At 38.0% G+C, this 20,563-nt stretch overlaps 1 protein-coding gene across 1 annotated transcript in view; it reads left to right on the top strand.

Annotated features, from left to right (window-relative positions):
- The window catches only part of RTKN2 (rhotekin 2), a 64,067-nt gene that overhangs the window by 22,173 nt on the left and 21,331 nt on the right, over positions 1-20,563 (top strand). The window contains exons 4-7 of the mRNA XM_084633946.1: positions 3,867-3,920; positions 4,961-5,078; positions 7,122-7,322; positions 18,152-18,246. Coding sequence (XP_084490072.1) covers positions 3,867-3,920; positions 4,961-5,078; positions 7,122-7,322; positions 18,152-18,246 — 468 coding nt within the window. The remainder of the gene's footprint in view (positions 1-3,866; positions 3,921-4,960; positions 5,079-7,121; positions 7,323-18,151; positions 18,247-20,563) is intronic.

Genomic DNA, 20,563 nt, shown 5'->3' with positions numbered 1-20,563 from the left:
CTTTCTCACATTGGACCTGCGTATTCAGCTGTCAAATAGCAAAGTGCAAGTGCAGTGGCTGTTAGTGTTGCTGGGTTGGTTCCCCATTTTGAATTTGCAAGTTTACTGAGTATGTTGTTCCGGGCACTAACTTTGCCTTTTGTCGTCTTCATGTGTGCCTTGAAGGAGAGAGTACCGTATAGCGTCACTCCAAGGTAGACAGGATTTCAGTGTTGAGCAAGCGGTACCCCATTCCAAATGATGATGAGCTGTATATTGGCCTCAGATGCTGAGGATGGAAGAGACTCGCTTGTGTTTTGGCTGTGTTGGCATGCAACTAGTTCCTAGTGTAATAGACTAAGCGCCCAGATGGTGCTGATATTAATGTAGCTTACATCAGGGTGAGATCCTTGGCTGGGACAGCAACATATAGATCATTGGCATAGATAAAACTTCTTGTGTTGAGCTGGAACAGTTGATCATTTGTGTAGATGTTGAAGAGTACTGGCAAGAGTATGCTTGCTTGTGGTAGGCCATTTTCTTTTGCTGCTATAAACTCTGCTTCCTGCGTAGTTCAATGTAAGAACATCAGTGCTCTAATAGAGATTGAACCAGTTATACAAAGTGGTGATCTTTCAGCATGTTGTATTTTTTAGAGAGGAGCCTTCAGTAATTCATTATGTCATATCCTGCTGATAGGACAACAAACACAGTGCCTGCTACCATATCCTTTTCAAGGCCATCTTTGATGTATTGGCTGATGTTTAGCACTTTTCCCGTGCATGATTTTCCTGGGTAGACTCCACCTTACTCTGGGATTAGGTGCTTTTCAGCAACTGGTGGTAGATGATTTAAGATGTGATGCTTGTACAGTTTGCAGAGGTGATAATAGTGATATAGGCCTGAATTTCTTCAGAAATACCAGCTCCATTGCATCCTTCTGTAGCTTCAGGAGTGTCACAACACATGCTCATTGCTTTGTGTGTGACTGAGCACATGTTAAACAACTTAAGCAACCAGGTCTTTGTTGCTGGTCCGAAGTGTTTGATTTGGTCAGTCCAAATGTCAGCTAGTCTGGTGGCTAGATTCTCTAAATCTGTAAATCATGCTGAACACCTATGACTACAATCTAACCAAAGTATTTCTATGCGTGCAGACCAACTCAGTCATCAACATAACCGACTGACTGTACCTGAACATCAAAGCAGTGTCAATGTCATTCAAAATGGTCCTCATCAAGGCCAGCACTGACAATAATATCAGCAAATGTCAAAGGGCTCTGGTGTGCAAAACACAACCTGATAGCCAAAATGTGCACGGACGACAATTGTGAAGAACTGGTCTCTGCACTAATGGAGGAAAAACGGAAGTCATGGCAGAATCTTATTGAGAGTACGGATACGACCCATAGCAGCAAGAAAGCATGGATTACCATCTGGAAGCTTAACAATGACCCAAGAAAGGCAGAGCAACAATACAATGTTCTTGAAGACCAGGTTGTACACCAACTCCTAGAAAATAGCAGGGCACCAAACAGACAACCCAAGATCCAGCTTGAGTAGCAAGAAGAGCAGGAAACTTACAATTTTGAGGCACAATGTAAAATGACCAAATTAACCTCCAGAATAACACCCTGAAGAATGGCAAAGCTGCTGGTCTAGATAACATACGTACTGAACAAATCAAACACTTTATAACAACCTTACTGCTGGTCCAATGAAAACAACAAGAAACCTTGGATGAAAAGTCCTCTGGGAATAACTGACTAATGGGACTTGCTGCAGAAGTATCTGTGTATTTTTTCTGTATACTTTCTGTACAGACCAATTCCACAGCTAGTAAAATTCCTATATAAAAAGATGTTAAAGATTTTTTTAATGAAAGCTAGCATATTTGCACTAATGCCGTTCACTGATGCCATCTCAAGTCACCTAAATATTGCATGCTCTTTATAAAGTTGCCGTATTGTACTTCTGGAGCCAACTTTGTTTTATAGAGTTCACTTCACGTGGCATGTATTTGAGGAATAAATCTATAAATAACAATAGGCACTGCTGTCTGCCAGTGTCAGATAAAATTGAACTTATCAGGGAAGATGAAATAAGAAGTTGGTTTAAAGAAATACCAGCTCCATTGTTAATTACCAAAAGCAAGTGACTTAGAAGAATTAAGCTGCTCTGCCTTTAGCCCTTTAATATGGTTATAAAGTAAAAGGTAACTTTTTCTTTTAACTAAAAAGGGCTGTCAAGTGATTAAAAAAAGTAATCACGATTAATCACACTGTTAACCAATAATAGAACACCATTTATTATTTTTGGATGTTGGTGGAGTCAGATGCCGCCAGCAGAAGGTTGATTTTCCTTTTTGGTGGTTCAGGTTCTGTAGTTTCCACATCAGAGTGTTGCTCTTTTAAGACTTCTGAAAGCATGTTTCACACCTCATCCTTCTCAGATTTTGGAAGGCACTTCAGATTCTTAAACCTTGGGTCAAGTGCTGTAGCTATCTTTAGAAATCTCACATTGGTACCTTCTTTGTGTTTTGTGTAATCTGCAGTGAAGTGTTCTTAAAATGAACAACATATGCTGGGTCATCATCCGAGACTGCTATAACAGGAAATATATGGCAGAATGTGGGTAAAACAGAGCAGGGGACCTGCAATTCTCCCCAAGGCGTTCAGTCAGAAATTTAATTAACACATTATTTTTTTTTAATGAGCGTCATTAGCATGGAAGCATGTCCCCTAGAATGGTGGCCGAAGCATGAAGGGGCATATGAATGTTTAGCATATCTGGCACATAATTACCTTGCAATGCCAGCTACAAAAATGCCATGCAAATGCCTGTTCTCACTTTCTGGTGACACTGTAAATAAGAAGAGGGCAGCAATATCTCCCTTAAATGTAAACAAACTTATTTGTCTTAGCAATTGGCTGAACAAGAAGTAGGACTGAGTGGACTTGTAGGCTCTGAAGTTTTACATTGTTTTGTTTTTTGATTCCAGTCATGTAACAAACAAAAAAAAAATCTATATTTGTAAGTTGCACTTTCACGACAAAGAGATTGCACTACAGTACTTATATGAGGTGAACTGAAAAATACTATTTTATCATTTTTACAGTGCAAATATTTGTAAACAAAAATAATATACACTTTGATTTCAGTTACAACACAGAATACAATATATATGAAAATGTAGAAAAACATCCAAAATATTTAATAAATTTCAATTGGTATTCTATTATTTAACAGCACAATTAAAATTGCAATTAATGGTTTAAATTGCGATTAATTTTTTTGAGTTATCGAATCAGTTAACTGCGATTAATCAACAGTCCTACTAAAAAGCTTTTTTTAATTTTTGTGTCAAAGGTGATCCAAACTTGGTATGTAATTGCAAGTGGTATTTGTTCAATGACTGGCAAGGCAAGAATAAGCACTTGCCACACAAACTTCTCCCAGTTAGCTTTAAATATAGAGGGTTTGTCTGTCTTGTAGCAAAATGAGTGGTTACCAGCACAAACATAGCAAGAGTATTTCACGTAACATATCTTCACTGTAAAATGGACTTAAATATCACTCAGAGCCACATTCCAGCAGCCACTTGGAGATGTTATTTCAGATATTCTTAAATAAGATTATGAACTATGCTGGGATAAAACATTTCTAAAGGAGAATGACACTTCATATTGAGCTAGTTAAGTTATGAAGTTTCTTTTGGCATTAGTGGTAGTGATTGAATTAGTTATGCTATTTGTTGGATCGAAAGAGTAGGCCATACTATGGCCAGAAATAGAACGGTAGAAAAACAGACCAGAAATATTCTGTGTTTTATTTGGACCGCAGGTCTACACTGTTGCTTATAACTTAATTTTTCCTTTTCTTCTTTAGATATTCGCATACCATTAATGTGGAAAGGCTCTGATCACTTCAACAATAAAGAAAGTATGTTAGATTTTATTGAACTGTTATATAAACAGGTAATGTTTATCAAAGTTTAAATTGGACACGGAGTGGAGACCCTCCTTTTCACTATATCTTTTTGAGAGAATTTTGCAGAACTATGTACTATCTGCACTACTGCACAGTAACTCTTACCCTGAAGGCAGTGGTGGTAGCCATTTAAAATAGGTTAGAATTATGCAGTTTCTATTCATTTAAATTGCTACTACTGAGAAAGTGCTGTGGAGAAGCCTGGGCGTATCTGAGCTGAATGAAATTCTAATACTGTAGTTTAGGTGGATGTTGGAGATGCTTTTGAGAGAGGAAGATTGAAACTTCAGAGGAAGAAATAGAAAAGTGGCACCACTAAGTTGACTAACAGCTGAAATAATTCTGAATAAACTTGTTGTATCTTTTTTCCTGAATTTGAAAGCATATTTGGTGGGAGATGCCTTTACCAGAGAAGGATTTAAATGAAAGTTCTCTCTGTTGGCGTTGAGTGGATTATTTGGTAGTCTTCACAAATGCATGCACTTCGCTATGTAATGGAGATTAACCCTAAATCTGTTCCAGCTGTCACCTGGCATTGATTTCACTTTGTTTTCAATAGGGTCAGAGGGGCTTAGTATGGCAAAATACTCTAATCCATTAGTGCATTCATAATATGGTATACACTCTGGTGTTCAGCTGTTTTGGTTTGGTTTTAATTGATCTTATTGAGCACAAATACTTTTTACTGAAGTATTTGAAATTATTAGCAAATATTATAGATGCCTGTAGAAAGGAATGCTTGAGTAGAGGTTGAAATTAACTTTTCTTTCTAGAAATGTTGCTTAGCAGATGCAGCAGCTTTGATGGTTCAACTACAAAATGCATAACACTCTAGGATGTATAATTTATGATTACAAGAATTCTTTGATAACGCATCATAGATTCAAGTTAAATTTCATTTGAAACTCATTTCAATGTCTTCATTTACAGGAAAACTTTAACGTTGTGTTACATAACGTCTCTGCTAAAACATTTCTTTGGTTCTTCCCCAGGATCACCGCGCTATGCAATTTTTTGCTTATTCAAAATGGGAGCTGAGGTTTTTGATACAGACATGGTTATTGTGGATAAGGCAATAACTGATATCTGTTTTGAAAATGTAACCATATTGTGAGTATCAAGTTTTGTTGAACAAAGTAAACATGTTAACTTTTGTCTTTTTCTTATGAAACAAGACATGATGTGATATGTACATACGTCTTGATCCAATAGCTACTGAAATAAATGGAAGTTCTTCTGATGACTTGGATGGGTGGTGAATCCTTCTCTTTACCCAAGGAATTTGGGCTCCTATAGTGATGCTATATTTAGCTAGATCACTTGAACTATATGCCTTTTCCATTGTGTCATATTCAGAAATGTTTTACTGTGATTTAAATGAGTGGGGCTGCTGTGTGTGTGCGTGTGTGTGTAATTAAATTAATGCATTAAAACTGAAAGTATTTTACAGAACTTCATGTAAACGAGAAACATTAATACTTAAAATGTTGGATACAATCACCACATAAGGCAGCTATCATATTTTTTTTCAGGGATCCCATAGTTCACCTTCTTATTGCCACTAGGTACTGAAAAACAAACAAACTCTCTGCTTGGTCTTCCACTGCACCTTCATGAGCCTGTGCCACAGCCACCATCCTTCTCGTTGTGAAAACTGGACAGGAAGTTATTCACCGCCCATTAAAGGTGGAGGAGGAATTGGGCTTGTATTCCTTTGTGTGTTTTTAACTTATAAAGAAAGGTTGTGAGGCACTTAGTGGTTTTTTCCCCTCGTTTTTAATTAAATATTTGAATCATATCTACCCTGGAAGCTCTCTGGTAACTCAAGAACTAGTTAAAACAAAAGCTGATAGACTGAAAACTGAGAAGTTGAGAAGGAAAGGGATTTCTAAACAGACTTTAAGAATGTTTTTTGTTAACACCTGTTCAAATGAATATGTAAGGCAAAGATTTAACTCCACCCATTAAAGGGTAGGAGAGCTAACAATAGACCTGTAGTAAGTCTTGCAGCAAACCACAGAAGACTGTTTTGATATTCCAGATGTTTCAAAGGTTAAAGAATTTTTATAAAATCTTTATCTTTATGAAGCATAAAAAAGTAGGGCAAAAAACTACTTAAAAATATTTGTAGATCATCATAAGCCAACTCCTTAATTGCCCAGGTTTCTGTCTAACAACTCGAGAGAACATTTCAATTCATTCAGCTGTTGTTGATACATATAGCAAAGCCACATTAGAGAATGCAGGGCCTTTGGAGAAACTAATCTAAAGGCATAGTTTAAACCAAACAATCTCAGTGTGTTAAGAATAATTAATTTATTTTATTATACACTTTTTTACTATTCATGTAGTTTCATTTACAAATCTAGACTTTGGTAACCATCACTTAGAAATGCTGTATTTTTAAAAAATTGAAATTTTGATAATGAATAGAAATGTCACTTTTTAGCATTCAGAATATTTATCCATTTTTTGCCTTGTGAATCTAATCTAAAGTTTCAGCATTGGGAGTTTAAAATTAAATTGTATGAAAAGCCCAAGCGTTTTGTAATCCTTCACAAAAAACTTAACCGTTTTAGATTGCCCAAGTGTCCTTGCTATTAATGCAATGACTAAAAATCAGGTAGGCCAGTATTAATATTCACAGCAACTTACATGCCTTTGCAGCCAAACATGGTAATATTCAAACTCATTTATGCACTGCAACAAAATCTTTATTAATTTCACACACAACTTTCTGTGATGCACATATTTAATTCCTTACAGTCATACTCTCAAACAAACTTGAACTTCAGCTTCAAGTGGATTGAGATATATTTGTTACTGAGGTGTATGTACTGGTACAGCGTATCATGTTGCTTGTTCGTTTGGATGCCTTATCTGCATTTCCATAATACATTTGGCTTTCTCACGTTTTAGTCTAAACTTTGAATTTCCTGTGTTTTTATAATGATTGTTTATGGGATAATTATAACATCACTATAATTTCTATTCTTAAATTGCTGATACATACTCTTGTCCTTAATTCCATTTTAACACACAATTTGTTCTGGCAATCTAATGGAATTCTTTGCCTTGATGAACAGTATACATTATTGTACTTTCATTCTGTACTCAGTTAATTCACAAATTATCCAAAAAAATTGTTTTCAGTGATGAAGCGGGGCCAGACTTCCAAGTAAAGTTTGAAGTGTATAGTTGCTGTACAGACCAATCTTCAACTATAACAAACACTCCTAAGAAGCTAGCCAACAAATTTAAGACATCCATTGGTAAAGCTACTGGAAAGAAAATCAACTCTTTGCAAGAAGAAGACAACCCTGAATCCCTTTCATTCACTGACCCAATCATACTGTAAGCTATTTTTTCTTAATTGTGTTTCTTGTAGGCTAAAAAATCTTGTAGAACTTTAGAAAATTGCTAAGATATGAGTAGTTCAATATATGTCCATGTGGAACATAACTTTCATTTCAAGAGAAAATCAGAATGCAGGAGTGAATTCACATCATGTACATCAGCCTTGGGTCCTGATTCTGACCTTAACTACATGAACAGGTATTACTTCATCACCACACTGCTGCAAAAATCGACTATTTTTTACAAGCTACATAATCGATTTCTTTTTTAAACAGACATGAGAAAACGTACATGGTGGTAATCAGCAGGTGGAACACCACAACTGCACACCGTGTAGTGTAGAATAGTTGACAAATATTTTGACTGAGGTTTTCAAATTGGGGTGCTTAAAGTTAGGCCCCATAATTTATATAAATAGAAGTGGCCTAATTTTCAAAGGTACACAGTACCTTCTGTTCTCTTTGACTTTAGTGAGATTTGTGGGTGCCAAGCACACTTGATATATTTTAATACTGCTGTTGGAAATCTTAATTCTTTAATATTAAATGAAAAAAACTATTAATGTAATGATTAGAGGTTTTAAGGTGGGAAAAACCTAGTAGACCTCTAGTCCACCTTTTGTGCAGTACTCAGTACTGTCCCTACTGAATATCCGAGTGCCTTACAGAACATATTGTGAATAGTTATTCTGAATAACTTGTGCAATTAACTAAAAAAAAAAAAATTGAGATTAATTGCAATTTTAATCATACTGTTAAACAATAGAATACCAATTGAAATGTATTAAATATTTTTGGATGTTTTTTTACATTTTCAAATGTATTTATTTTGATTTCAACGCAGAATACAAAGTACGGTGCTCACTTTATATTATTATTTTTGATTACCTATATTTGCACTGTAAAAATCATAAACAGAAGAAATAGTATTTTTCAATTCACCTCATACAAGTACTGTAGTGCAATCTCTTTATTGTGAAATGCAACTTACAAATGTAGTTCTTTTTGTTACATAACTGTATTAAAAAACAAAACAATGTAAAACTTTAGAGCCTACGAGTCCACTCAGTCCTACTTCTTGTTCAGCCAATCGCTAAGACAAATAAGTTTGTTTACATTTACGAGAGATTGTTTTTACAATGTCACGTGAAAGTGAGAACAGGCATTCACATGGCACTTTTGTAGCTGGCGTTGCAAGGTATTTATGTGCCAGATATGCTAAACATTTGTATGCCTCTTCATGCTTTGGCCACCGTTCCAAAGGACATGCTGACGATGCTTGTTAAAAAAAAAAATGCATTAATTAAATTTATGACTGAACTCCTTGGGGGAGAATTGTATGTCTCCGGCTCTGTTTTACCCGCATTCTGCCATATATTTCATGTTCTAGCTGTCTCAGATGATGACCTAGCACATGTTCATTTTAAGAACACTTTCACTGCAGATTTGACAAAATGCAAAAAGGTACCAATGTGAGATTTCTAAAGATAGCTGCAGCACTTGACCCAAGGTTTAAGAATCTGAAGTGCCTTCCAAAATCTGAGAAGGATGAGGTGTGAAACATGCTCTCAGAAGTCTTAAAAGAGCAACACTCTGGTGTGGAAACTACAGAACCTGAACCACCAAAAAGGAAAATCAACCTTCTGTTGGTGGCATCTGACTCAGATGACGAAAATGAACATGCATTGGTCCGCACTGCCTTGGATTGTTATCGAGCAGAACCCGCCATCAGCATGGACACACGTCTTCTGAAATGGTGATTGAAACATGAAGGGACATGTGAATCTTTAGCGCATCTGACATGTAAATGTCTTGCGACAGCAGCTATAACAGTGCCAGATGAACACCCGTTCTCACTTTCAGATGACACTGTAAACAAGAAATGGGCAGCATTATCTCCTGCTAATGTAAACAAACTTGTTTGTCTGAGCAATTGGCTGTACAAGAAGTAGGACTGAGTGGACTTTCTAGGCTCTAAAGTTTTACGTTGTTTGGTTTTATTTTTCAATGCAGTTATTTTTTGTACATAATTCTACATTTGCAAGTTCAACTTTCATGATGAGATTGCATTACAGTTGTATTAGGTGAATTGAAAAATACTATTTCTTTTGTTTTTTACCATGCAAATATTTGTAATAAAAATAAATATAAAGTGAGCACTCTGCACTTCATATTCTGTGTTGTAATTGAATCAAAATATTTGAAAATAGTTTTCTATTATTAACAGCACGATTAATTGCAGTTAATTTTTTAAATCATTTGATAGCCCTAATTGTGAATAGTGTGTTTAGTGATGGAGCTTCTGCATCTTACCTTGGTTCCTATTCCATATTTGAACCATTGTTACCAATAGAAATACCTTTATACTTTTTAAAACACCTTTTTTTCTGGTACTCCTAATTATCCTTCTCTGTATCACAGTTCTTGTTCTTTCAGATGTGTAAACTCTAATTACCTAAGCTCCTTTTCCCTCAAGCCATACACTTGCAGCTCTGTTTTTTGATTATACACAACTCCTCAACCTTTCTATCCTCTTGATAGCTGTATTCTGAACATTTCATATCTTCAATATTTTACACTGAGGCAGCCAGCACTGTACATAGCTTACTATCATATATGTTCATGCTACAGTGACTTAGAAAAAGGGTATATTACCTCTCTGTTCTCCCAACATTCTGTTCTACTCTGTTGTATGTTGGAAGAAACAAAGTAAAATGTACTAGGTTTTTCCATTTAAAAGATGGCTGTTTTATCCTGTTAAACAGTTGTTTTGCTGTTAAATCTAGCACAGTGATTTCCCTCCACTCTGCGTTCATGAACCAGTGTCCAGAGTCTTTCATTTGTTGTTGTTTCCATAGTATATGCTTATAGTAGCTTTTCTGCCCACTTGCTGTAAAGCACAGGTGTGTGCAATATCTAAGGCATTAAATGCTTACTAGCCACTTGGCAGGAGCTTACCTAATTGAATTTGGCACAGAACAGTGTTTTCTTCGAGCGATGGTCCCTATTACATTCCACTGAGGGTTATGCGCATGTGCCTGGAGCCAGAACTTTTGAAAGTAGTGTCGTTTGGCATGTGCCCTTCTATTGCCTTGTGGTTTCACCCGAGGCGATAAAGTGCGGGGCGGACCGCCAGAGTCTCCGGTTCCTCCTCGCTGCTGCATGGTCCAAGTCGGAGCTTTTGTTGCTCTCTTGTCCTTAGTGAGGCATTTTCAACAAATTTTAGAAAAATTGATTTTATCCTCATTCATAGTTACTGTTTTATTGTTTTATTAAAAATTTCTAGTTTCATAGTAGCTGATAGGATTAAGGACTTGGAATGCTGCTTCAGCGGTTTTCCTGCCAAACAATCCCTCCTCCCCACCCATCCGTGCCTGGATACTGGATTATGCCAAATATGCCAGGATTTAAAACATATGGTTTGTGCCCTTGCTCGTTTTCCATCAGTGATGTGCACCAGTGCTGTTTGGGGAAATCCCACATCGTATCCATATGTAGTATCTGCCTCTCCTTCCTTGCCTATATGTGGGAAAGCCAAGTTCTTCAACTCAACCTCATGGAGGCTGCCATGGGGCCAAAATTGGATCCTAGCCGGGGAACCCCCCTGTATATCGGCCTGAGCACCCTAAAGACCCTCCCTGTACCGCAGAACCTCCGTTCAGCTCTGCTGGTATCAGTGCTACAGACGCCGTGCTAAGGCCCAGTCATGAGTCCCAGAAGCACATGCATAAGCATAGCAGTAAGTCTTCCTCCAAGTCCAAGAAGGACATTGCACCATCCATGACTTCCAGCCACAGAGGAATGATGCATTTCAAGGTTCACAAGAGTAACTAAAGGCTGCACCACTCACTGAATCCATTTGTACTGATTCCAGACTCTCTTACTCTGTCTACTTCAGCTCCACCAGCTTCCCTTGAACCGTTGGTTCTGAGACAGATGCCCTTACCAGTTCTGGTCCCATCAATAGTCCAGATACCACTGATGCCTGGTAGACTCGGAAGTGTTCCTGGCCCCCATGAGCTATTCGCCTTGGAGGGACTGAGGTCTCCCCGTGCTCTGGTGCGCTTACTTGCTCAGAGGGCCCCATCATCCCCCACTACTTCTGCCACATGCTACTCTGACACCTCTCGTTCTAATAGCTCTGTTGGCAATGCCATTTGTGGAGGTTTCCAATTCTGAGGATGTGAACATTAGACACAGCCCGCCGCTCCCACTCTCGAAGCACGACTACCAAAGGGTTCCGACGGCACTGTGGCAGTTCCCCACTTTGCCTTATCCCTGGCGCTGGTACCCTGCTCCATGGGCACAGGCTCAACAGCAGCAAGCTCAACCAGGTTGGCTATATTGGAGTTCGTGGCCTCAGTATTCGCCTTCAGAGCGGTCCTGTTTGCCTCGAGGACTCCCCCATCTCGTCCCCACAAACTTTGTCCAGCAGAGATTCAGAAATGGGGTTAGATGACAGAACCAGGCAAATCAGTGAGTCAATACCGGTGGATATGGAGAGACTAAGTTTGTTGTCTCCAGATGCTGCCGTGTCATCGACAACTTCCTCCCCACCAGACGACTGCTGACAGTTTCAAGAGCTGGTACAGAGGATAGCCAGTGCTCTTGAGATCCCACGAGGAGAGCTGTAGAACAGTCAACATCAGTTACTAGACATTCTGCATGCATTGGTACCAGCAAGGGTGGCTCAACCAATCAATGAGGCCATTCTTCAACCGGCGCAAACTGTGTGGCATATTTTGGTCCCGTGCACACCACCAAGGCAGCTGAGAAAAGATACTACATCCCCACTAATGTGTCAGAATTTCTATTTTCACATCCGCCTCCAAAATCCTTGGTGATACAAGCTGTGTGGGAGCAGACCAAACAACACCCACGCTCCATTCTGGCAGACAGGGAAGGTAAGACCTTATGGGTTGAAAGGTCTTCTCCTCAGATGGACTACAGCTATGGCTGCAAGGGGTCTACTCTCCTATACACCAATACATGGACACTATACTCACCATCCCACTGGAAGTCATCTCCTTACCACTGGCCTCTAATGAAGAATGATGACTTCATTCCCTTGATGTGTGTAGAGCCCTGGCCTTTTGCATCCAAAGGACAAAGCCATTCCAGAAGTCTCCAAGGCTATTTGTCACCATAACAGAGAGAATTTAAGGGCAGGTCATTTCCACCCAGAGAATTTCTAAATGGGTCTCTGGGTGTATTATGCGCTGCTATCAATTGTTGGGATGCTCCCCACCAGGTGGATACAGGCCCATTCAACGAGAGCACAAATATCAACCTCCATGACATGCCCCTTGCAGATATATGTAAGGTAGCCACGTGGAGTTTGGTACACATCTTTTCCTTCCACTACGCTCTAGTATGTGATTCCACGACAGTCGCCTCATTCGGCACAGTGAGCCTCCATTTTACAGTTCCATCATCTTCCTCGCATCCTTCTCCTATCTAGACACTGCTTGTCAATCACCCTCAGTGGAATACCATAGAGACCATCATGCGAAGAACGAGGAGAGGTTACTTGCCTGTATGTGGAGGTTATTTGAGGTGTGTGGTCCCTGTCTGTATTCCAATCCCATCCTCCTTCCCCTCTGCTGCAAATTTAATAAATCTGCAGTGGAGAAGGAACTGGAGATGCTGGCAGTCTGTCCCAACCTTTATTGCCTTGGGTGAAACCACAAGGCAATACAGGGGCACATGTGCGGACCGCTGAACAATACTACTTTAAAAGCCCGGGTGCATAGCACTTGCACGTAACCCTCAGTGGAATACAGATAGGGACCACATATCTCAAAGAACCTCCAGTTACAGGTAAGTAACCTCCCTTTTTTGATTCCACGTTTTTCCACATTCACATAATCTGTAAGTGCTGTTCCCATAATAAATAGTCATTTTAAAAATAATCTTTAAATTTTTGTAGTTTGCCCAGTAACATTTCCCAACACTTTTAAGTTTGCTTGTGATTTAAACAAAGTACGTCAATGGTGGTAATTAGGAATTTTTAAAAAAACTCTTCAATGGCTGTTGTTTCTGTGGATGAAAAGGTAAGACAGAATACTGGTACTCTTTAGTGTCATAGGTCAGAGTGAAGCCAGAGTCATGGTTCATAAATCTGTTCTACTGTTTTTTAAACATTAAAGGGAAACATTAAAAAACCCTCCAGTTTTCTTTGTTTCAAACTAGCAAGACTGTTTATTGGCTTTAGTTTAAAAACAGGCCTGTTCCAAGAAATCTTACCCAGTAGGACAAAACAAAATCTTGGAAAGCTCATTCCAGCATGCTCCAACTCAGTACAATGTATATGATTTGGTCCATGTATCAATAAGCAATAGTCTTAAAAGTATCTGAATTTTAAAGAGTAGTACTGGGCACCAGTGAGGCCTTACCTAGTCTCTAGTCACCCACATTTTTCATATGAATTGGCTAGCCTCTTAAAGTATTGTTAGAAGTCTGAAGAGGCATCATCGATTGCAAATACAAAAATCTGGTTGGTAACCATTTTAATAACATTAGTTCTAGCCTTTCTTCTGTTCCAGGTCCTGAACTTTTGTTCTCAGAAATGAGACACAAGTTTATTTAAATTATTACTTGAGTATCTGAAACCTCTAACACTAACCATTTGTTTTAAACACCAACACTTGTTTTAAAAAGAATATTAGTGGCTAAGACAGTGAGCGGATTTAGGCATGTTCATTTAGCTGCTTCAACTTTATTGTTGTCAGTGGTTTTGAGTAGGCCTGGGCTGGAGTAATAGGTTAATTTAGAAAGAAGTATGTTGCAGAAGGTCTGGTGATTAGCTCAGCTAGATGCATTTGCCATGTATCCAAGTTAAGCAGAGACATCCCTTCACTGGCTTTGTTTTGTTTTTAGGTGTAGCAAATAAATTAGTTGCTAGCCATATTTACCTGCATATGGTTTACAGCTTTCAAAGAGAGAAGCAACAGCAAACCATCTAAAAATAGCCCTCTTCTCTCCTGAGCTCTCTGTCTTGACTCCTGGTGACTAAGAGCCTCCTGAGATAGATTCTCCTATCTTTCTTTTGAGAGGAGAGATGCCTTTCAATGTGTTAATGGAAGGGGGAGGGGGCAGGAGAGGAGTAAATGGAACATTAATGTTAAAAATGTAAATATTCAAATAATGAAATGAGAAAGTTACTTAATAAGAAACACTGACATCATATATATATATACTATTGATTACTGTTTCCACTATTAACTTTTTTCTTATGCTATAAATGAGATGTGACCAAATAAGTGTTAGTATAGCTCAGTCAGTACTAGCAAAACTGAATTTGAAGTGTTGCATGCTATTAACAGTAACATTTGGGGACTGACAAATCACAGCCACTCATCCCAAAAAACCAGTTTTAATTTCAGTTGCGCACACTATCTCTCAAATATTCTTAGTAAAAAGCTTCTTTACATAATGGTAATTTATCAAATTTTGCTTCCCATCTTTCCTTGAGAGATGCCACTTCCAACCTATATCATCTAGTAGTGACTCTTGATTGAAAATACCTATTGACAGCTTTTCTAGGTGATTACCTGTGACATTCTGGGGAACAACTGTGTTATAGCAGCTGGTTGTGGATAACTTTTAGAGAATCTTTGCTTGATATTTATTTAGAGTTTGATATTTTAGCATTTTGTGCTTGTTTGTTTCTGTTTAGGTGGTTTGAAAGGATTTTAAAATAATCCAGATGAAATCCAGTAGCTAACTCAAAATTAAACCACAACCCTCTCCTACCCAAAAGGGAAAACTTTCCTCATCAGAAACTCCTGTACACCTGAACCTCCTCAAAAGCCTATATAAGGTGGTTTCTGGATGCAAGGCATATTTATTATAGACTTCTAATTTCTATATTTAGTCAATATGTTCTCAGACTTGTAACTCCTTTTAGATGCCTAATGACTGCATGTTTTAATAGCAAGCTTGGATTTGTTAATTTCAATTTTGGCTGCTTCAGTATCTCTTTCATTCTAGCCATTTTTGGGTTTTCACCCTGCTGTGATTGGAAATCAATTTTCTCCTCAGTGTGGCCTCTACTGAATTCAAGAGCAAATAAAGCCTCTCTTTGGAGAAGTCATTCAGGTTTCCATGTTCACCAAGGGCTTTGTGGACATATTTCTTGTTCTTATATATGGACTAACATACAGTTCCTGCCCACTTGGTATCAGCTTGGGAGGAGGCATAGCTACAGTGTTCTATTTTTGATTTGGAGGATCCTCCCGTTTTTTAATCCTGTCATTCTGCTCCTGAAAGGATAATCTTACTTGCTTGTGGAATTTTTGCATTAACTGTTTGTTTGTTTTTTAAAGTCTGGTATGTCTTCATCTTCTCTCATTTTGGGTTGGATTGAAGGAATCCCCCTGTGGGTTCATCTTCAGGATAAACATCTGGCATGTTAGACTTCCTTGAATTAGTTTTGACTTCCTAATACTTTACCCAGACTCAGATCAGCGTACTAATATGTGAGTTTCTAATATAGGTTTTAATCTTCAGAAACAGGTGGGTGGCATCTGAAATGAACAAATGTTCATGGATAGGAAAGGTGGTCATGTGGTTAAGGAACAGGACAAAGAGTCAGAGCATCTGGGCACTAACCTCTGTGCCTCTATTCCCTTATCAGTATATAGGTATGTTTCTCTACCTCACAAATGTTGTGAATAATGCTTGATAAAGTACTTTGAGGTTGTTAGATGGAAGGTTGCTATAGAACTGCAAAATACTATTCCATAAGTGACATTTGACCAAGAATGGTTAGATGTGACCACAAAGAAACTGCAGTATAAGACAGTCAGCTAATTCTCTCAAACGTGTAGACAAAACGCTGTCAGCAATGCTAATTAGCCCATTATTAGTACTTATTTTTTAAATTAAAACTTTTTGGAAATGATATTGAAGTTGGCTGAAAGGAATGCCTGTTACATTTTAGAAAACATTACTGTAAAACATATTTTAAAAATGAAGTAGTTGTTTTCTTTGGCAAAGTTGCTGCTATAATTAGTCATGCTTGAAGTAACTTGAAAATCAGTACAAAAATTTATGAGATGAAACTAAACTGTGTACAGTTTAAATAGCACAGTCACAGATTGATTTATACATTATATTTGGTACCTAGTTATGGAGAATCTTTTGCTTGGAGACAGTTTATCACGGTGCATACACAAATGCTGACACTTTTGTGTTAAGGCATGTAAGGATTTCCCCTATCCCCCACCCCTTAATAGATTATACAACAATAATACTTGACACACACAATGCCAGTATCACATTTAATTCTCTCAACACTGCCATGAGGTAGTTGAGTATTCAAATGGAGGCACTACCTCCTTGCCACCTATGTTTCATTTTTTGGCTTCCTCTCCTACAGATAGGGATAGGGCAGGGCAGCTCATGCTTCCTCTTTGGAGCCTGTTTCCACAATGCCAATAGGAAAAACATTATTAAAAGCATATTCATATACTTCAGTAAGAGTAGAAGGTGATGGGAGAGCAAAACTTTAAGTATCTCTTAATCTAATTTTGCTTTTTGTCCTTTTCCCCTATTACCCAATAGTCTTTCTTTATACTGAAGATATTTTAAGGGTATTATGCTAAAGCTATTAGTGTGAATAGTGAGTGGTATTGAGCAGTTTTCTTGTGAACTTCACTTAGTTTAAACTCATTAGCCAAGGGGAATAAGTATTACATTGCTGGGCTATAAATCTGTTAATCTGTCTGAAGTGTATTTGAAAAAAGATTAAACATGAACAAAGTTTGTACTAGGTCATTTCAAGAGCAGCATTCCACATGCACTATGCTGAATTCTAATTATGATTTTTTTCCACACTAGATAAAAGCCAGAACAAAAACTCAAATGTTCTGAGATTTGTAAGTGCAATTTGTCAAATGATCCACCTACGCTATAAAACTTACTGTCAATGTTCTGCGTTACCACATAGCCTGGTCTTTCTGTATAGAAAGATCAAACTGTTATACCAATATTACAAAACCATATTACAGCCCTGCTAGAACATGTGGTTTGGTCCCTACTATAAAGGCAAACTGAAGCGTAGAACGCAGAGCTCTATACAGCTTTTTTTAAAAAAGAGAGATGCCTTTAGAATAACATAAGAAAACTGACCAGGCTAAGCACTAAATATGTTATGAAACATAATGGCATAAGGGTCACAGAAGTGAACAAAATAGTTTTTCAAACAAGATGTTTGTTCCAAGGAATAAATGTGAAATAAAAATAAAAGAGAATACCCAAGTTAGTTTTAGTGTAAATATAACGAGGAGTCCTTGTCGCACCTTAGAGACTAACAAATTTATTTGAGCATAAGCTTTAATGGGTTAGTACTCACTTCATCAGATGCATGGAGTGAAAATACAGGAGCAGGTATAAATACATGAAAGGATGGGGGTTGCTTTTAGTGCATGTAGTGTAAATGGAGATCAGAACATGGCAGTCACAAAACCCCTGCCTCTCCCACAAAATAATCCTTTAATGGCAACTGGTGCTACAATTAAAATCCTTCAATCAGTGATTCAGAGTGGCTATTCCCAAGCAATGTGAATACATGATAAACTGGAATATTTTCAAAAAGGTACACAAACTATTTTGTGGGGACAATACCACAAAGAGTTAAAACAGGCATATGCAAACTCTTGGTGATTAGCTCAACTTTGTGGTCATTAACAGGTGCTGCCTGGCAGTTAACATATTTAGATACTGTGGAATGGTTATCTCTAGGACTGTCTAGACTCCTTTTAATAACTGCCTGAGAAAAGTCATGTAGAAATACTGAAACCTTGCCTTGTTTTTCACAATCAGTGGTGCAAAATACAGTTTGCTGGCACATACTACTTTGGGGTTGGAGAGTGCTGAGGACAATTTCAGGACCCACAACCTTACCGTTACAGGAAATGGTAAGTACATAGAGTCCTGATTTAAGGAAGTAAAAAAAATAAAATTAAAAAAAGCTAGTAAAATCATGTATCTCCGTTTTTAGTAAACTATAAGGCTTATAAGACTTTATTTTTAAACAGTTGAAAACATTTTATTTAAACATCTATGTATAACTGATTAAATTGAAAAAAGACTTGTAAAACTTCTCTTTTAAAGTTCAGATCCAAATTTAATCACATGTATGGGTAATGTTTTTACCCACATTAATATCTTCTGATCACTTATAAGGGATACTTATAATACTTGTCGGGATTTTGTGGTCTGAATACTATACTCTTTATTCTGTAGCTGTGGAAATGCTTTTAGTGTCATAAATGGTAGGTAGGAACATGTATTGCTGTGAATAAAGCAGTTGTGGAAAGGTTGCAAGAGAGAAATGGTCTTTATATACAGGCAGACTGTTGCAAGAGTGTTTCCCCTAAATAGATATAAGTAATTCCCATGTTAGGGGTATGAGGAAGCCTGGGTATATGGGAAAATGTCTGGCTATTGGATGAAATGCTTATTGCAAAACCAGTGATGTGCTTCAGAAGTATATTCAAACTCAAAAGAGAAGTAATTCCTATTGGGGATGGTTAATCAGTATCCAGAGAAGGGAGATGAACTACACTAGAGATGGGCATCCCCTACTTCTCCACCTTGGCCTTCAGTGTGTATACATATATGCTACTCATGTCTATTTCATTCCAATATTTTAACATTCAATTCTTTAAAAAATTAACTTGTTATAATTCTGGTTCCTATTTCCTATCCTTCATTTCACTTTTTATCTTGTTATATTTTCTTTTTGCTTATTTTCATGTGTTGTTTTGAGCTCCTCTAAACCTGATTATTCCTTTCTTTTTAAACCCACTCTATGCTTTGTTTTCTTCGTTCTTTTTCCCTTCAATCTCACTAGCTTTAGTTTGATTTCCCTTCTCGTCCCAGGTCTCCAGAGCCGTGTCAATATCTCTATATCTCTCCACCCCAAAATCCACTTAACTGATTGTCCAGTCACTCGGCCCCAAGTTCATTTGTTCCATCCACAATACTACCTCACTGCAATGACTCCTGCATCATCTCCCCCCAGTATGCAGTCTTGCAGTGTCTGGGAATAGAGTATCCAGGAGCTGTGAAGATATTATATCTCCCTCTCTCCTCACAAAGGTCTCCCAGAGCCCCTGAGAGTTTTCGCTGCCATTCTCATTCCAATCTTGAGGGGAATAGCTGTATAGAAATTCTTTCCTTTCCTCACAAGGAAGGAACGGTGTCATAGGAAAGAGAGTTGTTTCTTCCTCCTGTGTTGGCAGAAGGAGAGGAAGTAAACAGCAGAGGCTCAAACTCTATTAGGTCTTTTAGGCCCTAATTCAACACAGCATTTAAGCACATGCGTAAGTGCTTTATTGTATTGGTGGTCCTAACTAAAAGTTCTTTTCAGCAGGAGTTCTTGCTTCTAGGTAGATCCCAGCATTGAGACAGCACAAGTAACTACTAGCAGCCTCAGATCTAGAGTGCTAACCTGGGGCTGCTGAAAACATGGCAGCAGGTAATATAATAAGCAGAAAGAAAATAGTTCCATTCTATCATCTACTCAAAGTGCATAAAACCCTAGACATTATTTTGTTTTAGCTCATAGTATCTTTATCTGATACAAGTTTACAGTTTTCCCTCAAAGACAACTTCATTCTTTCAGCTTTTTTATTGAAAAGAGGTAAGATGATATCTTGTATTTCCAGGCTTATTATATTTAATAATTCATAATTTTCTCTAGATATATATCATAGCCTCTGAGAGTCTTTCCACACTTGCACCCTACTGTTGTTGTATCCCAGCAAAGATCAATATTTTTGACTCTTTTTTCCTTAGATTCCATTTTATGTTGGCCATAACTTAGTATCACAACCTAGCTTGGTCCTAGCTTGACATAATAGGGATTTCTTTGACTAACCATTCAGCAACATTTCAGAAATGCTTATTATAAATCAATGGAACACTAGAATACCTGGGTCTAAACTAAATCAGAAAGGACCGATTATGTTGCAGAGATGAGGGGAATACTACTATACCTGAAAAAATTCCTTAGAATATCAGATTAAATTTCTGATTATAGAAGACTATACAGTGACATGGCTGGGGCTGGGGCAAGGAAAGCGGAGCAGGCTGGGGCTGCGTCGCTCCGCTTCCCGCTGCTGGTGAGTGTGGGGAGTGTCCTTTCCCCAACCTCCCTGCATTCACTGGCGGTGAGAAGCGGAGCAGCCCAGCCCCAGCCCGCTCCACTCTGCCAGTTCCCAGCCACGG

The sequence above is a fragment of the Lepidochelys olivacea genome (genome assembly GCF_965140295.1).
Source record: "Lepidochelys olivacea isolate rLepOli2 genome assembly, chromosome: 7".
Classification (NCBI taxonomy): domain Eukaryota; kingdom Metazoa; phylum Chordata; order Testudines; family Cheloniidae; genus Lepidochelys; species Lepidochelys olivacea.
This window is presented reverse-complemented; position numbering and strand designations above follow the sequence as displayed.